The sequence below is a fragment of the Eptatretus burgeri genome, chromosome 7, assembly GCF_056783735.1.
Source record: "Eptatretus burgeri isolate ZD-2024b chromosome 7, Ebu_testis_v1, whole genome shotgun sequence".
NCBI classification, from domain to species: domain Eukaryota; kingdom Metazoa; phylum Chordata; class Myxini; order Myxiniformes; family Myxinidae; genus Eptatretus; species Eptatretus burgeri.
Window position 1 is genome coordinate 84,797,874 of NC_140967.1, and position 23,803 is coordinate 84,821,676.

At 45.6% G+C, this 23,803-nt stretch overlaps 1 protein-coding gene across 5 annotated transcripts in view; it reads left to right on the forward strand.

Annotated features, from left to right (window-relative positions):
- Positions 1-23,803, forward strand: part of TASP1 (taspase 1) — a 144,963-nt gene that overhangs the window by 25,552 nt on the left and 95,608 nt on the right. For 4 of the 5 annotated variants that reach the window (XM_085889335.1, XM_085889336.1, XM_085889338.1 and 1 more), the window contains exons 5-10: positions 3,164-3,248; positions 3,400-3,479; positions 5,727-5,824; positions 19,853-19,972; positions 20,188-20,266; positions 20,558-20,668. In XM_085889335.1, coding sequence (XP_085745461.1) covers positions 3,164-3,248; positions 3,400-3,479; positions 5,727-5,824; positions 19,853-19,972; positions 20,188-20,266; positions 20,558-20,668 — 573 coding nt within the window. The remainder of the gene's footprint in view (positions 1-3,163; positions 3,249-3,399; positions 3,480-5,726; positions 5,825-19,852; positions 19,973-20,187; positions 20,267-20,557; positions 20,669-23,803) is intronic. The other variant, XM_085889337.1, reaches the window with a different exon arrangement.

The following is a 23,803-nucleotide window of genomic DNA, read 5'->3' on the forward strand; positions in this document are numbered from 1 at the left end:
CGTCTCCTCTCTTGGCTCGTCCCAACTCTTCACTCTTGACTTCTCCCCTCCGAACTCACAACTGCGAACTGAACTTCCTGGCGAGCGCGGCCGTTTATATCCCCCTTGGCTTCGCTCCTTCACCTTTGACCCTCTGCCTCCGACCCTTCACCTCTCTAACTGGCTCCCCATTGGACCGAGGAAAAGTGGGCGTGAATGCTTTTTGATCCATTAATTTGCATATAGCGTCCTCACTCCAACGCCCTGGAGGCGGGGCCAAATCGCCCCAGCTCTCCGATAGGACGGAACAGAAGTGGGCGTGAGTCGTTTTTGATCCGTTTTTCTTCGGAAAGTCTGTGATGTCTCTGAATACGCTGCTCGGTGCGCGCCCTGCACGAGTCCAGTATCGGTGCCCACGAGTGGCGCGAGATGGTGTGGATGCGATGGTGGCGAGTTGTGACGGTAAAGGTCGTGGCTGTTGTTGTGTAGCGGCATTGTGGTTGGTGGTTGTTGTGAGGCGGCGTTGTGGTTGGTGGTTGTTGTTGTGCAGCGGTGTTGTGGTTGGTGGTTGTTGTTGTGAAGCGGCGTTGTGGTTGGTGGTTGTTGTTGTGAAGCGGCGTTGTGGTTGGTGGTTGTTGTGTGATGGCTGTTGAGACATGGTTGGTGGTGGTAATAATGGCGGCTGGTCCAAAATAAAGATAGTAAAAGAAAAACGGCTATCCTGAAGAGTCGCAGCCCGCATGAATGACATTTATTCCCTCTAGACAACGGGTTTGGGCCTAACTACACATATACTTACAGAGATATCTCACCTAAGGGACCTGAATGGTGGTTTGTGGATTTTGTCAACCACAACAATATATATATATATATATATATATATATATATATATATATATATATATATATATATATATATATATATATATATATATATATATATATATATCTCTGAAACAGCACCAAAGAAAAAAAATTGGAACTTGGCACACGGCAAGTCCTCCTCATGGGGAATAAGTGCGATTTTTTTTTTTTTCATGACGTCGTATGTACCTTCGTTATGACGTCATTGCATATGTAGAATGCTACATCTGATCAGTATGAAAAAAATTTTGAGGGTCATCTCAGGATAAAATGGTTCACAGAAAAATATTGATGATTCGGCAGCCATATTGTTGAAAAAAAAAACCTTCAAAAATCTTCTTCTCTGAAGTGGCTAAACAGATTGAGGCAAAACCTTACAGGTATGACCACCTATCCATGAGGAACCAAAAGTTCTCCACCTTTGATATCATAGGTCACATGGTTTGGCAGCCATATTGGATTTACCCTAAAACCAATACAAATCTTCTCCAAAGTGATTGGATAGATCGAGGGGAAACTTCATACAAATGTTCTCCTTGCCTTGGGGATACCAGAGTATTGACGAGTAATTGATATGTCACATGGTGTGGCAGTCATATTGGATTGAGCAAAAATCTTAAATAAAATTCTTTCTCTTGAACTGCTTCATAAGTCTACGTGAAACTTCGCAATTATGATCCAGTCGTGATGAGGAATATATGTTTTAAATTTCAATCTGATTGGATGCATGGTCTGGTAGCCAGAATTCTTAAATAATTTGATGTGTGGTTTTTTTTTTTTTGTTTTTTTTTAATAAGGCTCTATTAGCTGTTCCTGGATGGGTTTGAGAGTATAGGAGTAGCAGCAGAAACGTGAATCTTCTCCAGGTGACTCCTGATGACTCCATCTTTGCCTTTTCCTTGTTCAGGTTCCTTCCGATTACTCTAATGCAGGACTGTACCTATTTGGTCTTCCATTTGATTTGAATTGAATTAATTTTAATCCCATTCTGAATTCAACTGAATAGTAATAAACGCCATGGGTCAGGGTCAGGTGTCCAATCAAAGCAGGACATCTTGGTACCCGGTCATCACTGCCAGCAGTTATAAAGTGGCAGTTCCATTTAGGCCTTAGTTATTTTATAACTTGGTTTACAGATCTGCCGACGGTATATTTGCCAAAATGAAATATAAATATAAAACACATTTTTAGCCTATTATATTGATAATTTTTCCGCTGAAGGTGCAAAAGTTTCAAAACCCGAAATGTGAACGTCGGCATTTATTTTCAAAATATAATTTCGCGCGCCCGCACCAAAATTCCGAGTCCCCTTTAACCAAGCTGCGCAGTAGTCTTCGGTCATGGCGTCTGAGCAGTGGCCAGCGTGGTTCAGATTGACTGTGGTTTCTGGGGTGAAAGTGATTGTTAAGAAGTATGTCAGTGGTATAAATTTGAGTGACTGTATTGGTGATTGAATCACGCAACATCTTGACGACGAATATTCTGACCGAACTATAACATCAATTCAGTGCAGCAGCAGGGATGATTCGCAGGCTACTCTCGATCGTGCCGATTTTGTTTCCATCGAAAGTTGTACACCGCTGTTCGTATTGAAAGATTTTGGTGCGAAGTGCGTCAGTTTCCCTGCGAGATGCTAATATTCAGCCTTCAACGGACCAGAAATCACCCTTTGATGTGCTCATGGGGATGGGGAGACAGTACGATCAGATGCCCGCTGAAAAGTAAGAGCTGGTTATGGCTCTGATTGACCGTTTTGAGTGTGTTGCCTCCGATTAGACACCTTTTTAAAATCATATCCAGCACTATGCACTGGTGTGCACGCACACATGCACTGTTCTCAGCATTGTTTCCATTTGTTTGATGATCCAACAGGTTTCTATAAGAAAAACATGCCAGACTATATTGTAAAAACAAGTTTTAAACCTTCTTTATTGTTTTTCACATCAGATGATACAGTGAACAATGGCATCCTGCATTTGAATGGTCTTCCATCTTCAATGTTTTCTTCGATCCTCCTGGTCCGGGATTAATATTAATCCCCCCCCCACCTTCCCTTGTCTTTTCCATGGAACATCCGAAAAAAATCATAAAAATATATAATTTCTAAAAATTGAAATTATATTTATATTTATATTTTGATCTACCGATCCTACATTTCAGCTGAAGAACTGTGTAAACCAAGTTATAAAATAACTAAGGCCTTACGTCTTATTAATTATGTAACACACCGGTACAGAAACACCACACAAAACAAGTCCTGGCGAGGTTCTGCAATCTCTGATTGCTCTTTTTCTTGTTGTTGTGGTTTCATCTCTTCCAGGGATAAAAAACCCAATCCTGGTAGCGAGAAAGATTCTACTTGAAAGTGAAAAAGGAAAGCTTCCAGCAGGAAGAGTTCCACCCTGGTATTTATTCTTCAGATTCTTGGATCAGTGTTATCTTTTTCTTTTCTTTATTTTTTTTTTACATCAATCATTCTTCACATTATTTTTCTTGATCGTTGAAAGTGTGAAATTTGTTTTTGTGTTTTTCATTGTTTTATTTTTTTTCTCAAAGTTTTTTAGTTGGAGATGGAGCTTATAAATGGGCCATGGCACAAGGGATGGCATCAAGCACAGCAGCTGCTCTCACAACAAGTAAGTCTGCTTGCCCTTTTGATGGACCCAGGTTAATTGAACCCTCGCAAGAACATTAGTTTGGGGAAAGGGGTCATTTGTCGAGCTAACACTCTGAAACTATCACACACACACACACACACACACACACACACACACACACACACACACACACACACACACACACACACACACACACACACACACACACACACGATAATTTACCTGCTTGGAAAAGAGACACTTTTCTGACTAATAGTTTTCAATATTGCCATTTATTTCTTCATGATTGAGGACTCCTGGCTTTCACAACAGAATGCCAACAGGGCCTGTCTTGGGCCATGCTTGTGCTTCTTGGGGAGACAGCTGCTCTATGAGGTCTTAACCTGATCCAGCAATTTAAATTTGGGTCAGCGACGTCTTCGCTTCCCTTAAACATTTACCTGCCCAATCATCTTTTCCAAATTTTCACCTTGTTTCCTTGTAGTATGTCCAAAATGTCATAACATTGTTGTCGAAATGACTCCAAGGGGTTAACATTGCATGATATCATTTAGTTAGCTACTTTGTAAATGTCTTAGAGTAAGCATAAAGTAATCCATTTGATATTAGATATGCGTCATTATATGTAATGGATAGACGATGTCTGCCCTTGCTAATATGTGTGTTTAAAAATTACCATCCCTACTTGCTCTCGTTTTATGTTTTACCCTTTGTAAATCTCTTTTTATGTTTCAAAGACTTTGCTAGACCTTGAGGTGCTATTCTGGGCGGGAAAAGCCGCCACCACCATCCTGGCCAGCTCGCAGCACCAGAACATCTGTGTGAGAGGTTGTGGAAGGGTCGCCCCACCTCTAGACAGCACCAGTAGACCAGTGCTCTATGAGAGAGAAGTGTGGTACGGTATGAGTGACATAGAGGCTGGACTCGATAAAGGTGGTTGTGACGGGTGGAAGATAGGCGAAGCATGAATTCCGCTTGAAGGGAAGCTGTGCGCTTCACTTACTCCTGCCTGCGCCAGAGCCACACTGTCTCCTCTCCTCCCGAGCCCAGAGCAAGCGGTACGCAGCAGCCGGTTACGTCGCAGCACCCTGGACTGTACTTCCATACATGCTGTGGAGTTATGCCGGGGAGTACCCAGTATTTCTGTCCTGTAATTCCCTTTGTCTCTCTACCATAGAATGATTGGTCCCGATAAGGGTTAGATAATTACTGATTCCTGTTTGTCGTTGGTTCGGGCACATGTATTGTTGGTTAGGTTAAGGGGTTTTATTGTTCATCATTGGGCATTGGTTTCTTGCATTTCCTCCCCCATGACTTTGTTTTCCAATGAAATATATCTGGTCCCGGGGTGAATTTGAGCCATATTTATCATTCTTGCAATTGGCGTAAGTCTGTTGAGGATAATTGGCTACCACAATTAACACCAAGCACCCAGACCGCACCACAATTCTCAGCTCGCTTGGCCGTTAATTAGAGGCAAGGAGTGTGGTGCCAATTTTGCACAACACATCGGCTGATTTGGCGGTCCCACCAGCATGATATCAGAGTGAAACAACTTGTAATCCGGTCCGTGACGGCCAAAGCAGCAGGCTGTTACGGTCTCTGTTGACGTGACCTGCTGGAATTCATACCAGGCAATGGACGATCCACGGCTAAAACAAAATGTTCACCTATAATGTTTATTTGCCTTTTTTGTACTCCAATTTCCACTGTTACACTTTTCTTAGCTCTCTCAGGCCACAGTATTCTTAACATTCCACATCAGTGGAACATCTCCTTTCCATTTCAATGATTCTAAACAGCTTTACTTAACGTCCCATGTTTCGCTAGCAATAATTTATTGAGTACCACTATGAAATGATACTTGTGGGAGTTTAGAACTATTAAGTGGATGACAACTACCCAGAGAGGATGAACAGGACCTTCCTTTTGCATTCCTCAGCCTGAAAACGAGATTTGAATTGCATTTTCTGGTATTTCGGCAGCCAAGCTTTCCGTAACATCCTTCATTATCCTGTACTATCAGTCGTAACCTTCTGTCGAAGTAAAGATTTAGTCAACTTGATGTTCAACCTGTTTGCGGCTGTCAGTGCAAGATTGTGAACGGGGTTGAGCAAAACGAACTCGGGTCTATTAAATATTTTTCTTATTTTTTCTAAATCATTTTGTCGTCGTTTTCAAGTTTTGTGTCATGTGCTTGGTTTTTTTTGCTTGGTTGTTTGTTTTTTGATAATAACATTGTGATGCCCTATATTTGTTTTTCAGGACAAAGTATGGCTTCATTTAAGAAGAATAAGAGGAAAGTAGAATTAGCAGGTCAGTTGCAGAACCCTCAAAAGCGAAGATCTTCAAATTTGACGTCGGTGAGTGTTCTTCAACAATTGCCGCTTGATTGTTTATGACGAATAATACTGGCATCCACAACCATCCTTGACCATGTTGGGGAACATTAGCCGAGGGACTCGCAGTTTTCTTTCCTCCACCCTCACTTTTTCACCTTCATTTGCCTTTAAATTAGTTTTCTCCACAACCGATATATACACATATATTTTTGGTATACATTGTCGAGGCTCGTATGAGAGCTAACACACAACACACAACAAGGGGGGCAGGAGATATTAGGGGTGGGAGAGGGAAGGATGAAACAGTGGGGAACAGGGACACTTGGAGATCTGTGGAAGGAAAAGGGATGGGGTGGGGAACATGGGGTACACAAGATTGATGCCACAGGGAATTTCAGAAGGAAGGCAGGAAATTTGAAGGAGGTGGGTTTGGGTGGATTAGCATGGGTAGAAAAGATCATAGTTTTGGATGGGGGAAGATAAGAGATGGCGGTGAACAGCTTCGTGGTTTTGATAGTTTTACCAGAAGGGGCTTGCTGCTGGACCTTGAGCTCCCTGCGGAAATATGTGGGGAACATATCGCAGACAGAGCAGAGAGAGGGGGGGGGCGAAACCGGAGAGGAGACTGGAAGACAGAAAGACCACCGACCTGCCTGCGGTGAGAGAGAGACACCCAAAGACTCAGCCTCACCACACCAATGATCCAAAATGCCTGAGTTTCCACAGTGTGAAGCCGAGAAAGGTGAGAGGCAGGAGCATCAGCCCAGAGGGGAGAGCAGTACTCCATGAGGCTGTGAATGAAAGCTTTGTACGTGGTCAGGAGCTCAGATGTTCCAAGGAAGGACTTTGTATGACGGAGGATTCCCAGTCAGCAACTGGCTTTGGAGGCCAGGTTGGAAATGTGGATTTCCCAGGAAAGATCATGGCAGATTGTGAGACCCACAAGCTTGAATGAAAGGACTTCTTCCTGAGGATTGTTGAGAAAGTAGATGTGGTGTGGGGAGGGGGGTTTCCAAACAGTCCTTTCAGAGAGACATAGTGAGAGTGTGAGATTTGTCAGGATTGAAAGACATGTTCCACATGTTTGTTTTTTTATCCAGATCTACAGAGAGCGATAAAGTTGCTGCTTGCTGGTCTGAAGGATGACAGATGGTACGGATGAATTTGGAGTCATCAGCAAAGAGAAAAAGAGGATTTTCCAGATCATTGATGAAAACATTGATGAAAAAAGAGTAGGAGAGATCATTGATGAAAACCAGAAAAAGAACAGGGCCCAAAACGCTGCCTTGAGGAACTCCAGCCTGGACAGGTAGAGGGGATGAGAGAACTCCATTTAGGACCACACGTTGGCTGTGACAGGAGAGGAAGTTTGTGAGCTATGAGTGGAGATGGCTTTGGATACCATAGGAAGAGACTTTGGTGAGCAGGGCAGGGTGCCGGACCGTGTCAAATGCACGTGATATGTCAAGGGATATGGCTCTGATTTCATGTCTGGCATTGAGGACCTCCATCCATTGTTGGGAGAGCAGAAGCAGCATATCCAGGGCAGAGTGACCTGGTCTGAAACCAAATTGATGATCGGAATTCAAGCCATTGGAGAAGAGGAAGGATTTAATGTCTGAAGCGATGATGGATTCCATAACCTTGCTGATGATTGGGAGACAGCTGATTGGTTTGTCGTTGCAGGGATCTGTTTTGCACCGTTTCTTATGCAGCGTGGTAATGTTTGCTGATTTCCAAGCAGATGGCAGATGACCTTGGAGCAAATGAGAGGGTGAATATAATAGAGGGTTAGCAAGGACAGAGAGGGGGTGAGCAAGAGCAGAGGAGCAGGTTTTTTTGCGACGCGTGGGCTGATGCCATTTCGACCGGTTGCAGAATCTGAGTCAAGGTTTGACAGCAAGCTCTCCACTTTGTCAGAAGAAAAGGACACAGAGTCCAGGGACAGCTGGGTGTGACTGGGCAAGGAGGGTACAAAAAGTGATAGGTTTCGGACACAAGATTTAGGTGCAAACGCCGAGTTTTGGTGTTCAGTATTTTCACATGTGGTATTAGCAGTGCGGCCATTTGAGGTAAGGGAGGGGATGGAGGGGCAACATACACCAGAAACAGAGTTGATTAGACACCACCAGGATTTGGAGGTGGGAGAGAGGTTTGAGAGTTTAGACGAGATTAGAAAGATGTTGTTTTCTGCCTCTCCTGAGGGTAGACACACACCAGTTCTGAGCTTGATGGAAGGAACTGAGATTACCCTCAGTTGGGTTTGCTTCCCATGAGGCAAAGACAAGTTGTTTCAGGACAACTTCCTCGCCACAAGCTTCAGTGAATCATGGGCGGGAGGAAGGGTCGGACAACTGAAGACGTGAGGAGATAAATCTTTGCATAATGAAAACCAAGTTTCTTTGAAAGAATTCTCAGGATGAGTTAATGTTGGAGAAAGTAGCGATGGGAGACCAGTCTAGAAGTTTGATGGCTGCTTGGAAACCCTGCCAGTCGGCTTGAGTGAAATGCCAGACTTGATGGCGTTGAGGTGGTTCTCTCATAACAGCCAGAGAGATGTCCACTTTGACAAGGACGTGGTCAGAAGAACCGATTGGAGCGGAGGAAGAGCAGCAGATATTGTCAGGGAAATTTGTCAAAATCAGATCCAGAAGAGATGGAGTACCATTGTTTGAGATCCGGGTCAGGAAGTTGACCACTTGAGTCAGTCCCATTGAGTCGCAGAAGTCTTTCGCTGAAGTTCCATGGCAGGTGAGAGAGCTACCGACACTCACCCAACTGACATGATGACAATTGAAGTCACCCCATATGAGGAAGAGAGAGTTCAGATGAGAAGATAGAAGTTGGTCCATGTTTTGAGATAGTGAGGTGTAAATGGAGTCATCACTGTTTGGTGGACGGTACAGCACACATATAAGCATGAGGTGGGAGTGGAGGGGAAGCCGTAGCCAGAGGTATTCCTGGGTGTGTGGGGGAGTGAGGGCAGTGCATGGAGAGTGAGGGCAGTGCATGGAGAGTGAGAAATAGAGTCTTTGATGAAGAGAGCAACTCCGCCGCCAGGACAAGGCTCAGGCCTGTCATACCGGAGGAGGGAGTAACCAGGGAGAAATACTAGGGAGTTAGAGACGTCTTTAAGGAGGCAAGAGGCACGTGGTCGGCCCATTGGCCTCCTCCACTCAGGAGACTCCCTCGCTGAGAGAATCTGGTGAGCAGGATCAGCATCAGGAAAAAGAGCTACAAGTCCATACAACCGCAGCTGACGCTCACGGACTATGCAGATAACAAATCTCATTTGAGTCTCTCTCAGCAACTGCTCGTTGGACACAAAGTCCAACCAGCGATAGCCAAGGATTCTCCGAAGAGACCTGGTACCAAAGGAATTACGTCTCCATCTCAAATCCTTGGTCAGAGTCCAAGTCTCACATCCATAGAGCAAGACTGGAAGCACCAAGGACCTGAAGACTCGGACTTTCGTCCTCCCGCACAGGTACCGGCAGCGCCACACCCCATTATCCAGTGAATCCATGACTCCCCAGGCCCGACCCAGACGTCTTTTGACCTCTGACTCACAGCCAGCAGAGACATGAATATCACTGCCAAGGAAAGTGAATCTCTCTATGACCTCAACATGCTCACCACAAATGGGCACAGATAGGACAACAGCATCCAAGATGTAATTGCAAAGCCTGGATCTTAGTGTTGACCCAGGAAACCCGTCATCCCAGCGGCTGTGACTCCTCATTCAGCACCCCAAAGGCCCCCAAAAGGATATCTAAAACCTAAGCAAAGATGACTGCATCATCTGCGAAATCAAGGTCAGAGATGTTGACATTCCCAAACGATGCACCGCAGCTTGATTTCTCCGACATCCTCCCAAGAATCCAGTCCAGACAAGTGCTGAAAATTGTGGGGCCAGAACACACCCCTGATGAACTCCAGCAACAACTGGAAATAAGTTAGAGATGGTATCACCACATCACACAGCACTCTCAGTACCAGTGTCCAGTTCAGACATCAGATTGACCAGTTTTGGTGGCACCCCACGATGACCTAGAATCCTGCAGAGGGCATCCCGATTCACTGAATCGAACACTTTACAGAGATCAACATAGGCTGCAAGCAGCCCCTGCCGAAACTCTCGTCTGTGTTTGGTGAGGACCCAAAGAGCAAGGATACGGTCAATCGTTGACCTCTGGTGTAAAGCCTGACTGCTCTGGACGCTGGTGCTCAAGCAGATGGTGGCGAACCCTATCAAGAATTATCCGAGCAAAGACCTTGCCCGGCACTGAGAGCAGCGTCATCCCTCGGTAATTGTTGCAGTCTTGGCGATCACCCTTCCCTTTCCAGAGAGGGACAACAAGGCCCTTCTTCCAGTCCGTTGGGATGATGCCTGTGTTCCAGGCAGAGCACAGAACTGCATGCAACGACATGAGTGCAGCATTTCCACCAGCCTTGAGAAGTTCAGCATGGATGCCACAAATCCCTGGAGCTTTACCCCATTTCAACCAGTTCACCTCAGCCTGTGTTTCTACAAGCGAAGGTGGACCACAGTTGATTGGAGGGTCAGCAACAGGGATTTTAACACCCCTGACGTCCAACTCGACAGCTGGGGGATCAGCCTGGTACAACCGCTCAAAGTAACCGGCCCAGTGGGCCTTCACTTCGGACTCCTCTGTCAAGAGCCTACCACCCTCTGATCTCACTGCAGTGCTCCGAGGGATGGGCTTGGATCAACGCAATGCACGAATTCCCCTGTAAGCAGGACGAGAATCACTTGACCGTAGGTGATGCTCTACCCCCTCACAGATTCCTCGCACATAGGCCTCCTTGTCTACCCTTAGCGCACGTATAGTTTTACAACTCGGCTCCCTGAACAGCTCAGCTCTGCCATTCCTTCTGGCCCTGTGATTCTGGTCAATGGTATCCAGTGTTCCTTGAGAGATAAAATTCTTCTTTGCCCAACGTTGGGTTCCAAGACATCCACTGGCAACATGAAGGACGGTGGTATTGAAGGCACTTGAAGGCACTCTTGAAGGCACTTCAAAACCTCCCAAAGCACCCAGACCCCCCAAATCTCTTCTCAACTTGTTCGCAAACTCCTCTGCTACCCTCACATCCTTGAGCGTGCCAACATCCAGCCTAGGCTGGGATGGTACCATTCTCCTGGATTTAAGGTGCAACTTCAGAGTTGCTACAACAAGCCGGTGGTCAGTATTGAGGAACTGAGCACTCCGGTAGACCCTGCAGTTCTGGATCATCCTCCAGTGACTATCAATGAGGACATGGTCAATCTCCTTTGCCACACTGCCAGCATTGGAATACCAAGTCCAGCGATGAGCTTATGGGCGCTGAAACCATGAACCGGCCCCCCTAAGTCCATGACGTCTTGCAAAGTCAAGGAACTTCGTGCTATTCTGGTTCATAGATGCTGACTCATGGGGACCAACACACATCTCATAACCATCCCTATCAGTTCCAGTCGATGCATTGAAATCCCCCAAGACTAGAAGTGTATCTCGTCTGGGGCACTGATCAACCACAGACTCGAGTGTGGCATGGAATGTGGCTTCACAGTGAGATCACTCGCTTCAGTCGGAGTATAAACAGAGACCAGGGAAATGACACCGAAGGAGTGACGAATCCTTAGTCTCATAATACGCTCCTTGACCGGTGCTCCCTCAATTACCATTGGAGTCAGCTTATTGGACACAGCTACAGCAACTCCTTGGGAATGGTAACCATCAGAGGGCCCAGACCAATAGTAGATGTAAGCACCCACCATGATCTCACCACAATCCGGTCTCCGAACCTCAGAGAGTGCTGCAATAACAATGTCCAAACGCTTGAGCTCAGATGATAACAGAGACGTGTGATCATCCTCTGTTATGAATAGGACATTTCAGGCACCCACCTGAAGGGACCGCCTCAGGTTAACCCAAGGAGACCGACGTCTGGTGGACGACACCTCAGCACCACTCTGACACACTCTCCCGCAATCTGACCCAGGAATGTTACCCCGTGGTTTCCCTCCTATCATCAAAGATTGGGGGTCCCGAAGGCTGTGCCCCAATCCCGTCATCCGGTGAGCTGCCCTGCGAAGGGAAGTTGCACAGGAGGTACTCCCACAGAGTGGGTTTTCAGATTTCTTTGCGTTTTTGTGTTTTACGGTGGCTGGAGTGCAAATCCTGCCACCAACCTCCTAATAAGAAGGAGCCCAAATGCTGGAGGACGTCCACAGACACAGTTGGGCACCAGATATGGATGACCTTTGGCTCACAAGGAGCTCCTCCACAATGCACACACTGTACACTGAATGCTCTGTGCTGGAGCTCTTTCTCAACTTTCAACCCCATGCACACACTGTATGGTACACCCGAGAGTTATTTCTCAACTTTCAATCCCATGCACACACTGTACGCTCCAACTTCGTACGCTTTCTCAACTTCCAATCCCATGCACACACTGTGCACCAAATTCTCTGTGCTGGAGCTCTTTCTGAACTTTCAACCCCATGCTTGCACTGCACCCTGAATGCTCTGCCCTGCAGTTCTTGGCATGCCTGGAACCAGTTGTTTTTGCAGAAATGTAAATAACTACTTCACTCATTGCATTTTTCACACATTATTGGAATGTTATTAAGTTATTGACAATCATTCTTTTTTTTTGTCCTCCTTTTTAAAATGTTCACCGATTGACAATGGCAATTTCCTCCCCACCCAGTGGTCAGTGAGCATGATCTGAAATTGACGGTTATCGACATCTACCAACGAAAAATCGAATCTTGCCAAGCTTATTCAGAACGCATCTCTGCTGTAGAGTATCCAGCCCTTTGGGTTTCGGTGGAATTGAGGTCTTTTGGTAACCGCGTTGCACGAACCTTCATTTTCAAGTGAAAATTTATTAATTGTTTCCATACCTCTTTTTTTCTCATATCGTATTCTGGCAATTCTCCAAAATTAGCTGCTCATGTTTGCTGAAGAGTCTTTTGGATCACTCACCGATTCATGGCCATTTTTTTTTTTAACTCTGCAATATTTACCCTCAACCATTCTTTTTTTCCAAATTCAGTGCCAACTCACCCCCCTCACCCCTCACTCTCACTCTCAAAACAACCATCCCACTCTTCTTCCTCCAAGCCTCCCTCTCACCTCTCTCAAAAATCCCCCCCTCACCTTTGTGCCACCTTTCATCGCCTCACTCTTCCTTCTCAAAGTTGCCCGGCCTCTCATCCACCAACCTGCCTCCCTCCACTGCCCTCTCACCTCCATCTCTTCACTCCACCTCCTCAAATCCTCAACTGCCTTCTTCCTTGTCTCTTGTCCCCCCTCTCCCCCAGCACCACAGAGCCTTTTCTCCTCATTCGGCCCCCTCCCCTCGCTGTTCTGCAATACCCCACACTCCTTCAGCAACCCTCCTTACCTGCCCCCCTATTCCCTTGTCCTACCCTCCCCCTCCCCCTCCACCTCCTGCACCCAAAGCCTCCTCCCCTTCCTCTTCATTAAAAGTGTGGACCTCAAATATCCGGGGCCTTCGCTCAAACCTTTCAGATATTTCCATACAGGTTGCCACTGACAAACCAGACATTATCTGCCTAACAGAAACTTTCCTCTCCCAAGACGTGTCTGACTCCCAAGTATCTCTCCCTGGCTACTCCCTCTTACGGTATGACAGACCTGAGCCTCGTCCTGGTGGAGGTGTTGCTCTCTTCATCAAAGACTCCATTCCTCACTCTCCATGCACTGCTCTCACTCCCCCACACCCCCAGGAATACCTCTGGCTTCGGCTTCCCCTCCACTCCCACCTCATGTTTATATGTATACTGTACCGTCCACCGAACAGTGATGACTCCATCTACATCTCACTATCCGAAAACATGGACCATCTTCTATCTTCTCATCCAAACTCTCTCTTCCTCTTATGTGGTGACTTCAATTGTCATCACGCCAGTTGGCTAGGTGTGGGTACCTCTCTCACCTGCCATGGCACCTCAGCAAAAGCTTTCTGCGACTCATTGGGACTGACTCAATCGGTCAACTTCCCGACCCGGATCTCAACCAATGGTACTCCATCTCTTCTGGATCTGATTTTGACAAATTTCCCTGACAATATCTGCTGCTCTTCCTTCGCTCCAATTGGTTCTTCTGACCACGTCCTTGTTAAAGTGGACATCTCTCTGGCTGTTATCAGAGAACCACCTCACCGCCGTCGAGTCTGTCATTTCACTCAAGCCGACTGGCAGGGTCTCCGAGCAGCCATCAAACTTACAGACTGGTCTCCTATCACTACTTTCTCAAACATCAACTCATCCTGGGAATTCTTTCAAATAAACTTGCTCTCCCTCATGCACAGATTTATCCCCTCTCGTGTTCAGTTGTCTTACCCTTCCTCCCGCCCTTGGTTTACTGAAGCTTGTGGCGAGGCAGTCGTCCTGAAACAACTTGCCTTTGCCTCATGGAAAGCAAACCCAACTGAGGGCAATCTCAGTTCTTTCCACAAAGCTCGGAACAAGTGTGTATCTACCCTCAGGAGAGCCAGAAAACAACATCTTTCTCATCTCAAGTCTGAACTCTCATCCCTCTCTCCCTCCTCAAAATCCTGGTGACGTTTAATCAAATGTGTTACTGGTGTATGTTCCCCCTCCATCCCCTCCCTTACCTCAAATGGCCGCACTGCTGATTCCACACGTGATAAAGCTGAATGTTTAAACTCGGTGTTTGCAGCTAAATCTTGTGTCCTAAACCCATCACTATCTCTACCCACTTTACCCAGTCGCACCCAACTGTCCCTGGACTCTGTATCCTTTTCTCCTGACAAGGTGTAGAGCTTGCTTTCAAACCTCGAGTCATATTCTGCAACCGGTCCAGACGGCATCAGCCCACGTGTCCTCAAAGCCTGCTCTTCTGCTCTTGCTCACCCTCTCTCTGTTCTATTCACCCTCTCATTTGCCCAAGGTCATCTGCCATCTGCTTGGAAATCTGCTAACATCACTGCCCTGCATAAAAAAGGTGCAAAAACAGATCCCTATAACTACAGACCAATCAGCCTTCTCCCAATCATCAGCAAGGTGATGGAATCCATCATCGCCTCAGATATGAAATCCTTCCTCTTCTCCAATGGCTTGATTTCCAATCATCAATTTGGTTTCAGACCAGGTCACTCTACCTTGGATATGCTGCTTCTGCTCTCCCATCAATGGATGGAGGTCCTCAATGCCAGACAGGAAATCCGAGCCGTATCCCTGGACATATCACGTGCTTTTGACACAGTCTGGCACCCTGCCCTACTCACCAAACTCTCTTCCCATGGTATTCAAGGCCATCTCCACTCATGGCTCGCAGACTTCCTCTCCTGTCGCAGTCAACGTGTGGCCCTAAATGGAGTTCTTTCATCTCCTCTTCCTGTGCAGGCTGGAGTTCCTCAAGGTAGCGTTCTGGGCCCTGTTCTTTTTCTGGTTTTCATCAATGATCTCTCGGACTCTCTGGAAAATCCTCTATTTCTCTTTGCCGACGACTCCACCCTCTGCCGTACCATCTGTCATCCCTCAGACCGGCAAGCAGCAGCTTCTTCACTCACTGCAGATCTGGATAAAATCACAAACTGGTCCAACACGTGGAACATGTCTTTCAATCCAGACAAATCTCACACTCTCACTATGTCTCTTCGAAAGGACCGTTTACAAAACCCCCCCATCCACTTTCTCAACAATCCTCTGGAAGAAGTCTTTTCTTTCAAGCTTCTAGGTCTCACTATCTGCCATGACCTTTCCTGGGAAAGTCACATTTCCAACCTCGCCTCAAAAGCCAGTCGCCGACTGGGAATCCTCCGTCGTGCTAAGTCCTTCCCCGGCCCTCTTGAGCTCCTGACCACTTACAAAGCTTTTGTCCATAGCCTGATGGAGTACTGCTCTCCCCTCTGGGCTGGTGCTCCTGCCTCCCACCTTTCTCGGCTTCACGCTGTCGAAACCAGGGCATTTAAGATCATCGGCATCTCCCGCAATGAAGCTGAGTCTTTGGGCCTCTCACTCAATCACCGCAGGTTGGTCGGTGGTCTTTCTGTCTTCTACCGACTCCTCTCCAGCCTTGCCCCCCTGCTCTCTCTGCGATTTGTCCCCACCACATTTCCACAGGGCGCTCAAGGTCCGCCAACAACCCCTTCTGGTAAAACTACCAAAATCATGAATCACTGCTCATCTTCACTCTTTCATTCCTCTTTTTCCCGCCTTTGGAATAAACTTCCTCACTGTATTCTTTCCCATTCTTCCCTCCAGGCTTTCAAAACAGCTGTTCACCACCACCTCTTATCTTCCCCCATCCAAATCCTCGATCTTTTCTACCCCCGATAATCCACCCAAGCCCACTTCCTTCATTTCTCCTACTTTCCTTCCTGAAAGTCCCTGAAATGTCCATCTTCTCTTCGCCATGTTCCCCGTCCCATCCCCATCCCTCTCCCTTCCACAGTTCACCTAATGTGTCTGTTCCCCACTGTTTTGTCCCTTCCACTCCCGCCCCTCTTGTCTCATGCCTCCTTGCTGTGAGTTGTGTGTTAGCTCTCATACGAGCCTCGACCAAGGTATACAAAAAAAAAAAAATAATAAAAAGTGAAAATTTATTAATTGTTTCCATACCTCTTTTTTTTCTCATATCGTATTCTGGCAATTCTCCAAAATTAGCTGCTCATGTTTGCTGAAGAGTCTTTTGGATCACTCACCGATTCATGGCCATTTTTTTTTTAAACTGCAATATTTACCCTTGCTATCCCCGTGTGTCGTAAGAGGCGACCAGGGTTTGCGTCAGGAAGGGCATCCGGCCATAAAACATTGCCTCAAGAAAAAGCCCAACCCCTGCACAGCAGGGAAAAATGGCTGTAAAAACGGTCATTTTTTATTTATTTATTTACCCTTGTAAAAAATATTCTGAAAAATATATTTTTAAGATCATGTTCTTCTCGAGACTCAAAAAACAAGTTCTGTTGAAGTTCTCCACAAGTTGCGAACCAAATTCTAAAGAACCTGTTTTATAGGCCAAATTCTGTTCACTAATTATATGTTTTACAAGTTGTTTTTATTTTATTTTTTTGAGATCCAAAAGAAAATGTTCTTTCAGATTGTAAAGATTCAATAGAAAATGATCTGCTGCAACAAATGAGGTTTTAAAAGGCTCATGTCAGGTCAGCACCACAGGCCAGAGGAGAGGAGTGACCTAAATGTGGACATCTGTTTCTACTTTATTCACTTCATCAGCACATGCTGACAACTCCCCACCTACCCACACCCTTGGGAACTGTTCTGATGGGATAGCTCAGAAGTAACACACTCACCTTTGAGCTGTCTTGTGTGAGTTTGATTGTCATCAGCATAGATGTAGAACTTGCCTATAAACTGTCAGTTGAGTGTTCCACAGTTAGGATGTTGCATCATGTTGACTGTCACCTTTCTGAAGGGATTTTAAGCTCGCTGTTTTATTGGCCTTTGCCTGTGTGGATAATAAAGACTTCAGACAATATCTTTTGAATAAGTAGGCCATTGTGAGCAATCCCTCTGGGCCAAGTTCTATTCAATTGTTATCCTGACTCTCTGCCACATGTTTTTTGACTGGAGCTTCTGTTTTGGCCTCTCTACTTTCCTGTCTGCCTCTGACCTGTTTTCCTTGTCGACTTTAAATGTCTTGTACTTGTCCTTAACCCTTTGAACCCCAGTAGCCATTTTACCGGCCGCTATTCAAACTTCCATATACCCGACCGGCTGGATTTTTCTTCTTGGAGCCCAGGGTGGGGGAGCCAAAAGTCGAAGGAGCTCAAAGGGTTAATACTCTTCCTCATGCTCGAGCTCACAGATGTTCATTTCTTTCTATTCCCACCTTTAGTCCGGCGGTTAAGGTCAAAAAATGAGGTGAATCATTCATTTCTTGGGGAAAACACAATTTTTGGCAGAGTAGTCATTTGGCTCATTATTCGATTAAGATTCACCCATGAAATGCCCCCCTGGTGGCCACCATCTTCAATTCTAATATGGCCACCATATACATATATCTGTTTTCATTTATATCCTTTTTAGGACAGATGGAAAAGTAATTTCAATAACCACACCCATATTTTCTGGATTAAGGATTCCAATAAGCCCATCATATCCAAGTATCCTGAGCGAACAAAATGGCCACCTGTGTCGTTATTATATTCATTCCAAATCGGGAGAGAAATTTTATTTTATTTGAATGTTTACCTCTTGCAGCTACAGTCTTGGTAGCATTTTCCGTCACACTTCAAAATTGCTGTGCATTGTAAGTTTTCTTTGAAACATTTGCAAATTCCTTTGCAAGCGGATTTGCAGTTGCAACATAGTACTTCTGAACAGGCCACCTGGTCCTGGGGTAGCTTTGTCCACATCGATTTTCAACCACTTGGTGCACTTTTCTCCCATCCCCAGGCTCTCGGTTCTGGAATGATAGGTTTCAACACTACTACCTGCCCCCAAACTCATCTTGCCTGATGGGCTGCCCTCTTTGCGTCCTCTTCTAAGGGGGCCGTGGTCGGTTGGATGTTTTCAATTTCCCTTTATCATTTGGAAAATAAATATCTTCTGACTTCATTTATCTTCTTGAGTTCACTCTTGTGTGGTCGTACGTAGCCACCAAGTAATGCTCGACGATGTCCATGATGTCTTCTGATGTAAATTTTAGCTTGTTGGACAAGAAACAAAAACTCTTTCACAGTAGGGAAAACTTCCCACCTTTTCCAAGGACTTCTTTCCTCAATTTGCAAAATATAACACAGTATCCTCTTCTTTTCCTTCTCCTTCTCCTTCTCCTTCTCCTTCTCCTTCTCCTTCTCCTTCTCCTTCTCCTTCTCCTCCTTCTCCTTCTCCTTCTCCTTCTCCTTCTCCTTCTCCTTCTCCTTCTCCTTCTCCTTCTCCTTCTCCTTCTCCTTCTCCTTCTCCTTCTCCTTCTCCTTCTCCTTCTCCTTCTCCTTCTTCTCCTTCTCCTTCTTCTCCTTCTCCTTCTTCTCCTTCTCCTTCTCCTTCTTCTTCTTCTTCTCCTTCTTCTTTCCTCGATTTGCAAAATATAACACAGTATCCTCTTCTTTTCCTTCTTCTTCTTCTTCTTCTTCTTCTTCTCCTTCTTCTTCTTCTCCTTTTTTCCTCGATTTGCAAAATATAACACAGTATCCTCTTCTTTTCCTTCTTCTTCTTCTTCTTCTTCTTATTCTTCTTCTTCTCCTTCTTCTCCTTCTTCTTCTCCTTCTTCTCCTTCTCCTTCTTCTCCTTCTTCTTCTTCTTCTCCTTCTTCTTCTCCTTCTTCTCCTTCTTCTCCTTCTTCTCCTTCTTCTTCTCCTTCTTCTTCTCCTTCTCCTTCTTCTCCTTCTTCTTTGAATTTGACTTCTTGCAATCGAATAGGTGTATATTTACCCTCGTTGTATAAAATATACTTTATAAAAGCATTAACTTGTACTGCATTATGATCACGAGTTCATAAAGCCTGGTGTTGGCTTCATGGTTAAGGTGACTGGATTAAGATCTTAGGGTCATGAGTTAAAGCCCCTTTTACAGTCGTTGAATTAACACCAGGTGGGTTGACTCAGCCTGTCATCCTTCCGGCGTCGGCAAAATGAGTACCAACTTACTGGTAACGGGCATCAGTGGCTCAGCCGCGCCCCCAGAAAATGATGCAACCAAGTAGCCACAGGCTGCATGCGAATAAATGACGAGTTCGTAAATACTTCCCTCCCTCAACTTGCTCAATATGAGGACTGCATTACCCTGTGTGAGCTATTCATCAAACTGAATTAAATTACAAATCGATAAATATTCTCTCAATTTGGTTTTTCTCCTGTGAGACAGCAAATGCTTGGCCTGGTAAGGTAGTCTTCCAAAATTACTGCTCTCCTTTTCATTCCTCACTCCATTATTACTTTACTCAGCTTCTTCTGTTGTCTTTCTCTAACCCAAAAGGTCGACAACAACACACTATTTTGGCCATCCTCTTTATTCTCTCTTTATTCTTGAATCGCACTGCTTCCTTTAGTCCGAGATGATCCAGTCATTACCTCTTTTTGTAGGATATTTACCAACCTCCGATGGACACTGTAGGTGCGGTCATCCTGGATTCATGTGGACAGGTTGCAGCCGCTGTTTCCAGTGGAGGGCTTGCTATGAAACACCCAGGTCGCATTGGCCAAGTATGTTTGCACACTTTTCCTTTATCGCTTTGTTGTTTACGGCTCGGGTTGTGCACTTGATATTGGATTTGGTGATGCAATTTTAAAGAATACTTGAAAGCATTTTGTATACAGTACTTCTTCTTTCTCATTCATTTTGTTTTACATTTTGCCTTTATCATTGCTGTTGTTTTTGTGAAAAGCTAAATTTTTGTTCATCGTTTGTTTTGCTACAGGCAGCAGTCTATGGGTGTGGCTGCTGGGCTGAACGTGCAAATGGGACCAATGCATTCAGCTCGGCTTCCAGCACATCAGGTAGCTTCAAATGATTGTTCTTTTTTTCTTTTCTTTTTCCTTCAAGGCAAGTATTCACAGAAGCAAAACGAAAGCATTAGATTTGCTTCTCCAACCTCAAAGGGTTTCCTTTTATTTATATACCGGTACATATATATGTAAACAAAGGAACTTAAATTTTATGTGAGCGTGACCACCAGTTTGACATTTTTGGGAGCATTCAAATTGTTCTCCTTTCTTCTCAATTGTTCTCATATGGAATGTTCTCATTTCTTTGATGCTGATGCCACATGTTGTTTGTGAAAATTACAGGTTGTGGTGAGCAGTTGGTGCGGACCATGCTGGCCAGGGAATGTACCTGTGCAATGCAAAAGGAAGATGCACATCAAGCTATCCTGGAAACTATGCAAAACAAGTTCATATGTAAGAACCACCTTGCAACCCACTCATCTCTCACTACCTAGTTAACAAGGTCAGCTGCTTACGAATTCTGCCAAAATATGTTTGTGTTGTATAGGACCATAACTTTTATTCTGTTCGTGCTGACATTTACAAGGAATGGTTATATTTACAAGGAACTCAGTATTTGCAAAGGAATTCGGTTCTGTAATGGTGAGAGCATCCACTCTGAGTCTGGGAGGTCGGCGGTTTGAATCCAGGCCGAGTCATACCAAAGACTTTAAAAATGGTACGAACTGCTCCCTTGCTTAATGTTCAGCATTTCAAAAGATAGAGCACAAACAATCCCAATAGGTTCGCATCCATGGGGAAGAGGAAATTCCTCCTTCGGAAATACCCCGCTGATTGCGGTGAGAAATGCGGTGCCATTGGAACGTATCCCAAGAATTTGAAGACTCCTTGTCGGATCCTCTCGTCCAAAGCCCTGTGACTGTGCAGACTGGAATCCCCATATCGAGCGACTGTCATGCCGATAGGCATCTCCTGTCTCAATCTAATTAGTCCAAGCAAACCTGAGAGTCATGTGACTCGATCATCTATTGGCCTTAATCACCCTTAATGGGACTTGTAAGGAACCGCCAAAAGAAGCTGCCATGACAATCAGAATTCACTCAAGGCCAAATCAAATTTAACTGGAAGGGCACTTGGGAAAGCAGATACCTCCGCCATGTAATGACTGATCCACGAGAACATATTGGGCCCAATACATTTTTGAAATATCATGCTATACAGTACTATTATCGTTTTTGGCCCGATATGTCAATGGTGAAGAATCACTTTAAAAATTGCATGATTCTCTTTATTCATATCCGGATTTGGATCTTCACCAAAATCGAATCAATTTGTCCTTGCCACACACCCAACCTGTCCACCAAGTTTCGTCCTAATCCGTCCACAACTTTTTGAGATGTCGTGCTATAAATTAGTTTGCCCTATCTCACAATGGTGAAGAATCACTTTAAAAATTATCAGATCTGGATCTGGATTCGGATCATCACCAAAATTGCATCCATTCTTCCTTGTCACACACCCAACATGTCCACCAAGTTTTGTCCGAATCCATTCACAACTTTTTGAGATATCGTGCTATATATCATTTTTATCCCAATCTCTCAATGGTGAAGAATCAATTAATAAATTCTCGTAGTAGGATCTGGATCCAGATCTTCACCAAAATATAATTAGCTTGTCCTTGTCACAACCTCATGAGACTTTGCTGTCCTGGTGCATCGTACCAGTTATCCATATTTGTTTGATCCATATTGGTCAAGTAGTTTGTGAGGAGATGATTTAGTCAAATGTTAATGGACGTAAGTATGTATGTACATACGACCGGATACCAGGACTCACTTAATGAGCATATTTCAGAGAAATAACCGAAATATATCGCTAATTAATACATTTCTCACATTTAAAATAAAAATAGTTATGAAAAAATAATCTTGGGACTATTTCAGCTCCACATGTACAGGTTCAAAACTTATTGCCACTTTATTCAAAGTTTGAGAGGATAACAGATATATATATATATATATATATATATATATATATATGTATATATACATATATACATATATATATATATATATATATATATATATATATATATATATATATATATATATTGTTGCGAATTCGCGCCCGCCGGCATGCGGACGGCCACTCGAATCGCGACCGCATCGCCCACCGGACGGACAATTCAGTCGTGACCCTCCGGGAACTATCGCCCGGAGCCAGTCACAGGTGGGCCTTTCGACCTCACCACAATCGTGCCAATCGGCCACCCGTGTAGGATAGGGTTGTTCGCTAAACTCGACCTACCGAAGTACCCGCGCGGATGGTAAACCGGGCGATCGTACCTCGCCGTAGGTCGACTCCGGACATGAACTGCTTAAGCGGTCCGTTCCGTGCTACAGTGATAACCGAGCGGTGTTATCGTCGGCCTCGACGGTTCCGATTAATTACCGGGCGTATTAAGCCCACTACGAACCCTTTACGTGAAGCAGGATGGAGGGTCAATAAAGAAAAGACGAAGCGAAACGGGAAAACAGTTCACACAAAGCACATTTATTTCACGACACACGGAAAGCACACATATACAGCCAAACAGTCAAAATGCACATATAGCAATCAAAACAAAAGCAACAATGACGCAGAGTTACGACCGACTACGCGCACACACGGCAACACTTATACAGTTCTACTTCGCAGACGGCGCCAACACACATTTACTCAAAAGCAAAGGAAAGAAGCCACTCTCATAGACAAGGGGGCAGACGGGCCTGTAGGCCAATATGCACGCGTGACCTGAAGGAGCGGCCAGGCCCGCGAGACCGGGGGGTGGGGGTCCTACCCGCGTCCTCGTGACGCGTTTGCGGACGAGCCGCAGATATGGCCACGTGGCTGTGCCCCGACTCCGTGCTCCTTGGCGGGTTTCGTTGGCATGACTTTGGAGTGGGGTGGGAACAGGGCCCCCTTGTTGCACTATCTCAGCACGGGGGAAAGGGGGAATTGTTGATGCCTGGGGGAGGGAGAATGGCTGGCTGGCTTGGGTCCCGCGACGAGCGATCTCACACCGTGACCTCGTCGCCGACCACCGTCCTTCTCGCCTCGGACCCGAGCTCCTTTGCCTCTTCCCGCAACTCTTCTCAGCCGACTCCAGAACCCAACTCTTCCTGCCTCACCGATGACTTCGCCACCCCACTCGACTCTCTGCCACACTGATCACTTCGCCACCCGACTCCACCCTTCCTGCCACACCGATCACTTCGCCACCCGACTCGACTCTCTGCCACCCCGATGACTCGACTCGCTCTGCCACACCGATGACTCGACTCGCTCTCCACCCGACTCAACCCACTCCATTCGCCTTGCGCTCGCCTTTTTATAGGCCGGCAGGAGCAGTTAATATGCAAATATCCGGATCAGGATTACCTCGGGGGCGGAGCCACGCTCGCCCATTGGTCGGAAGAAAGGGGGCGTGAATCTCCCCTGATCCTAGAATTTGCATATATCGATTTCACACAGACGCGCCTGGAGGCGGGGCCAAGCCGCTCCGCGCCTGCTAATTGGACGGAGGGAAGTGGGTGTGTAGCGTTC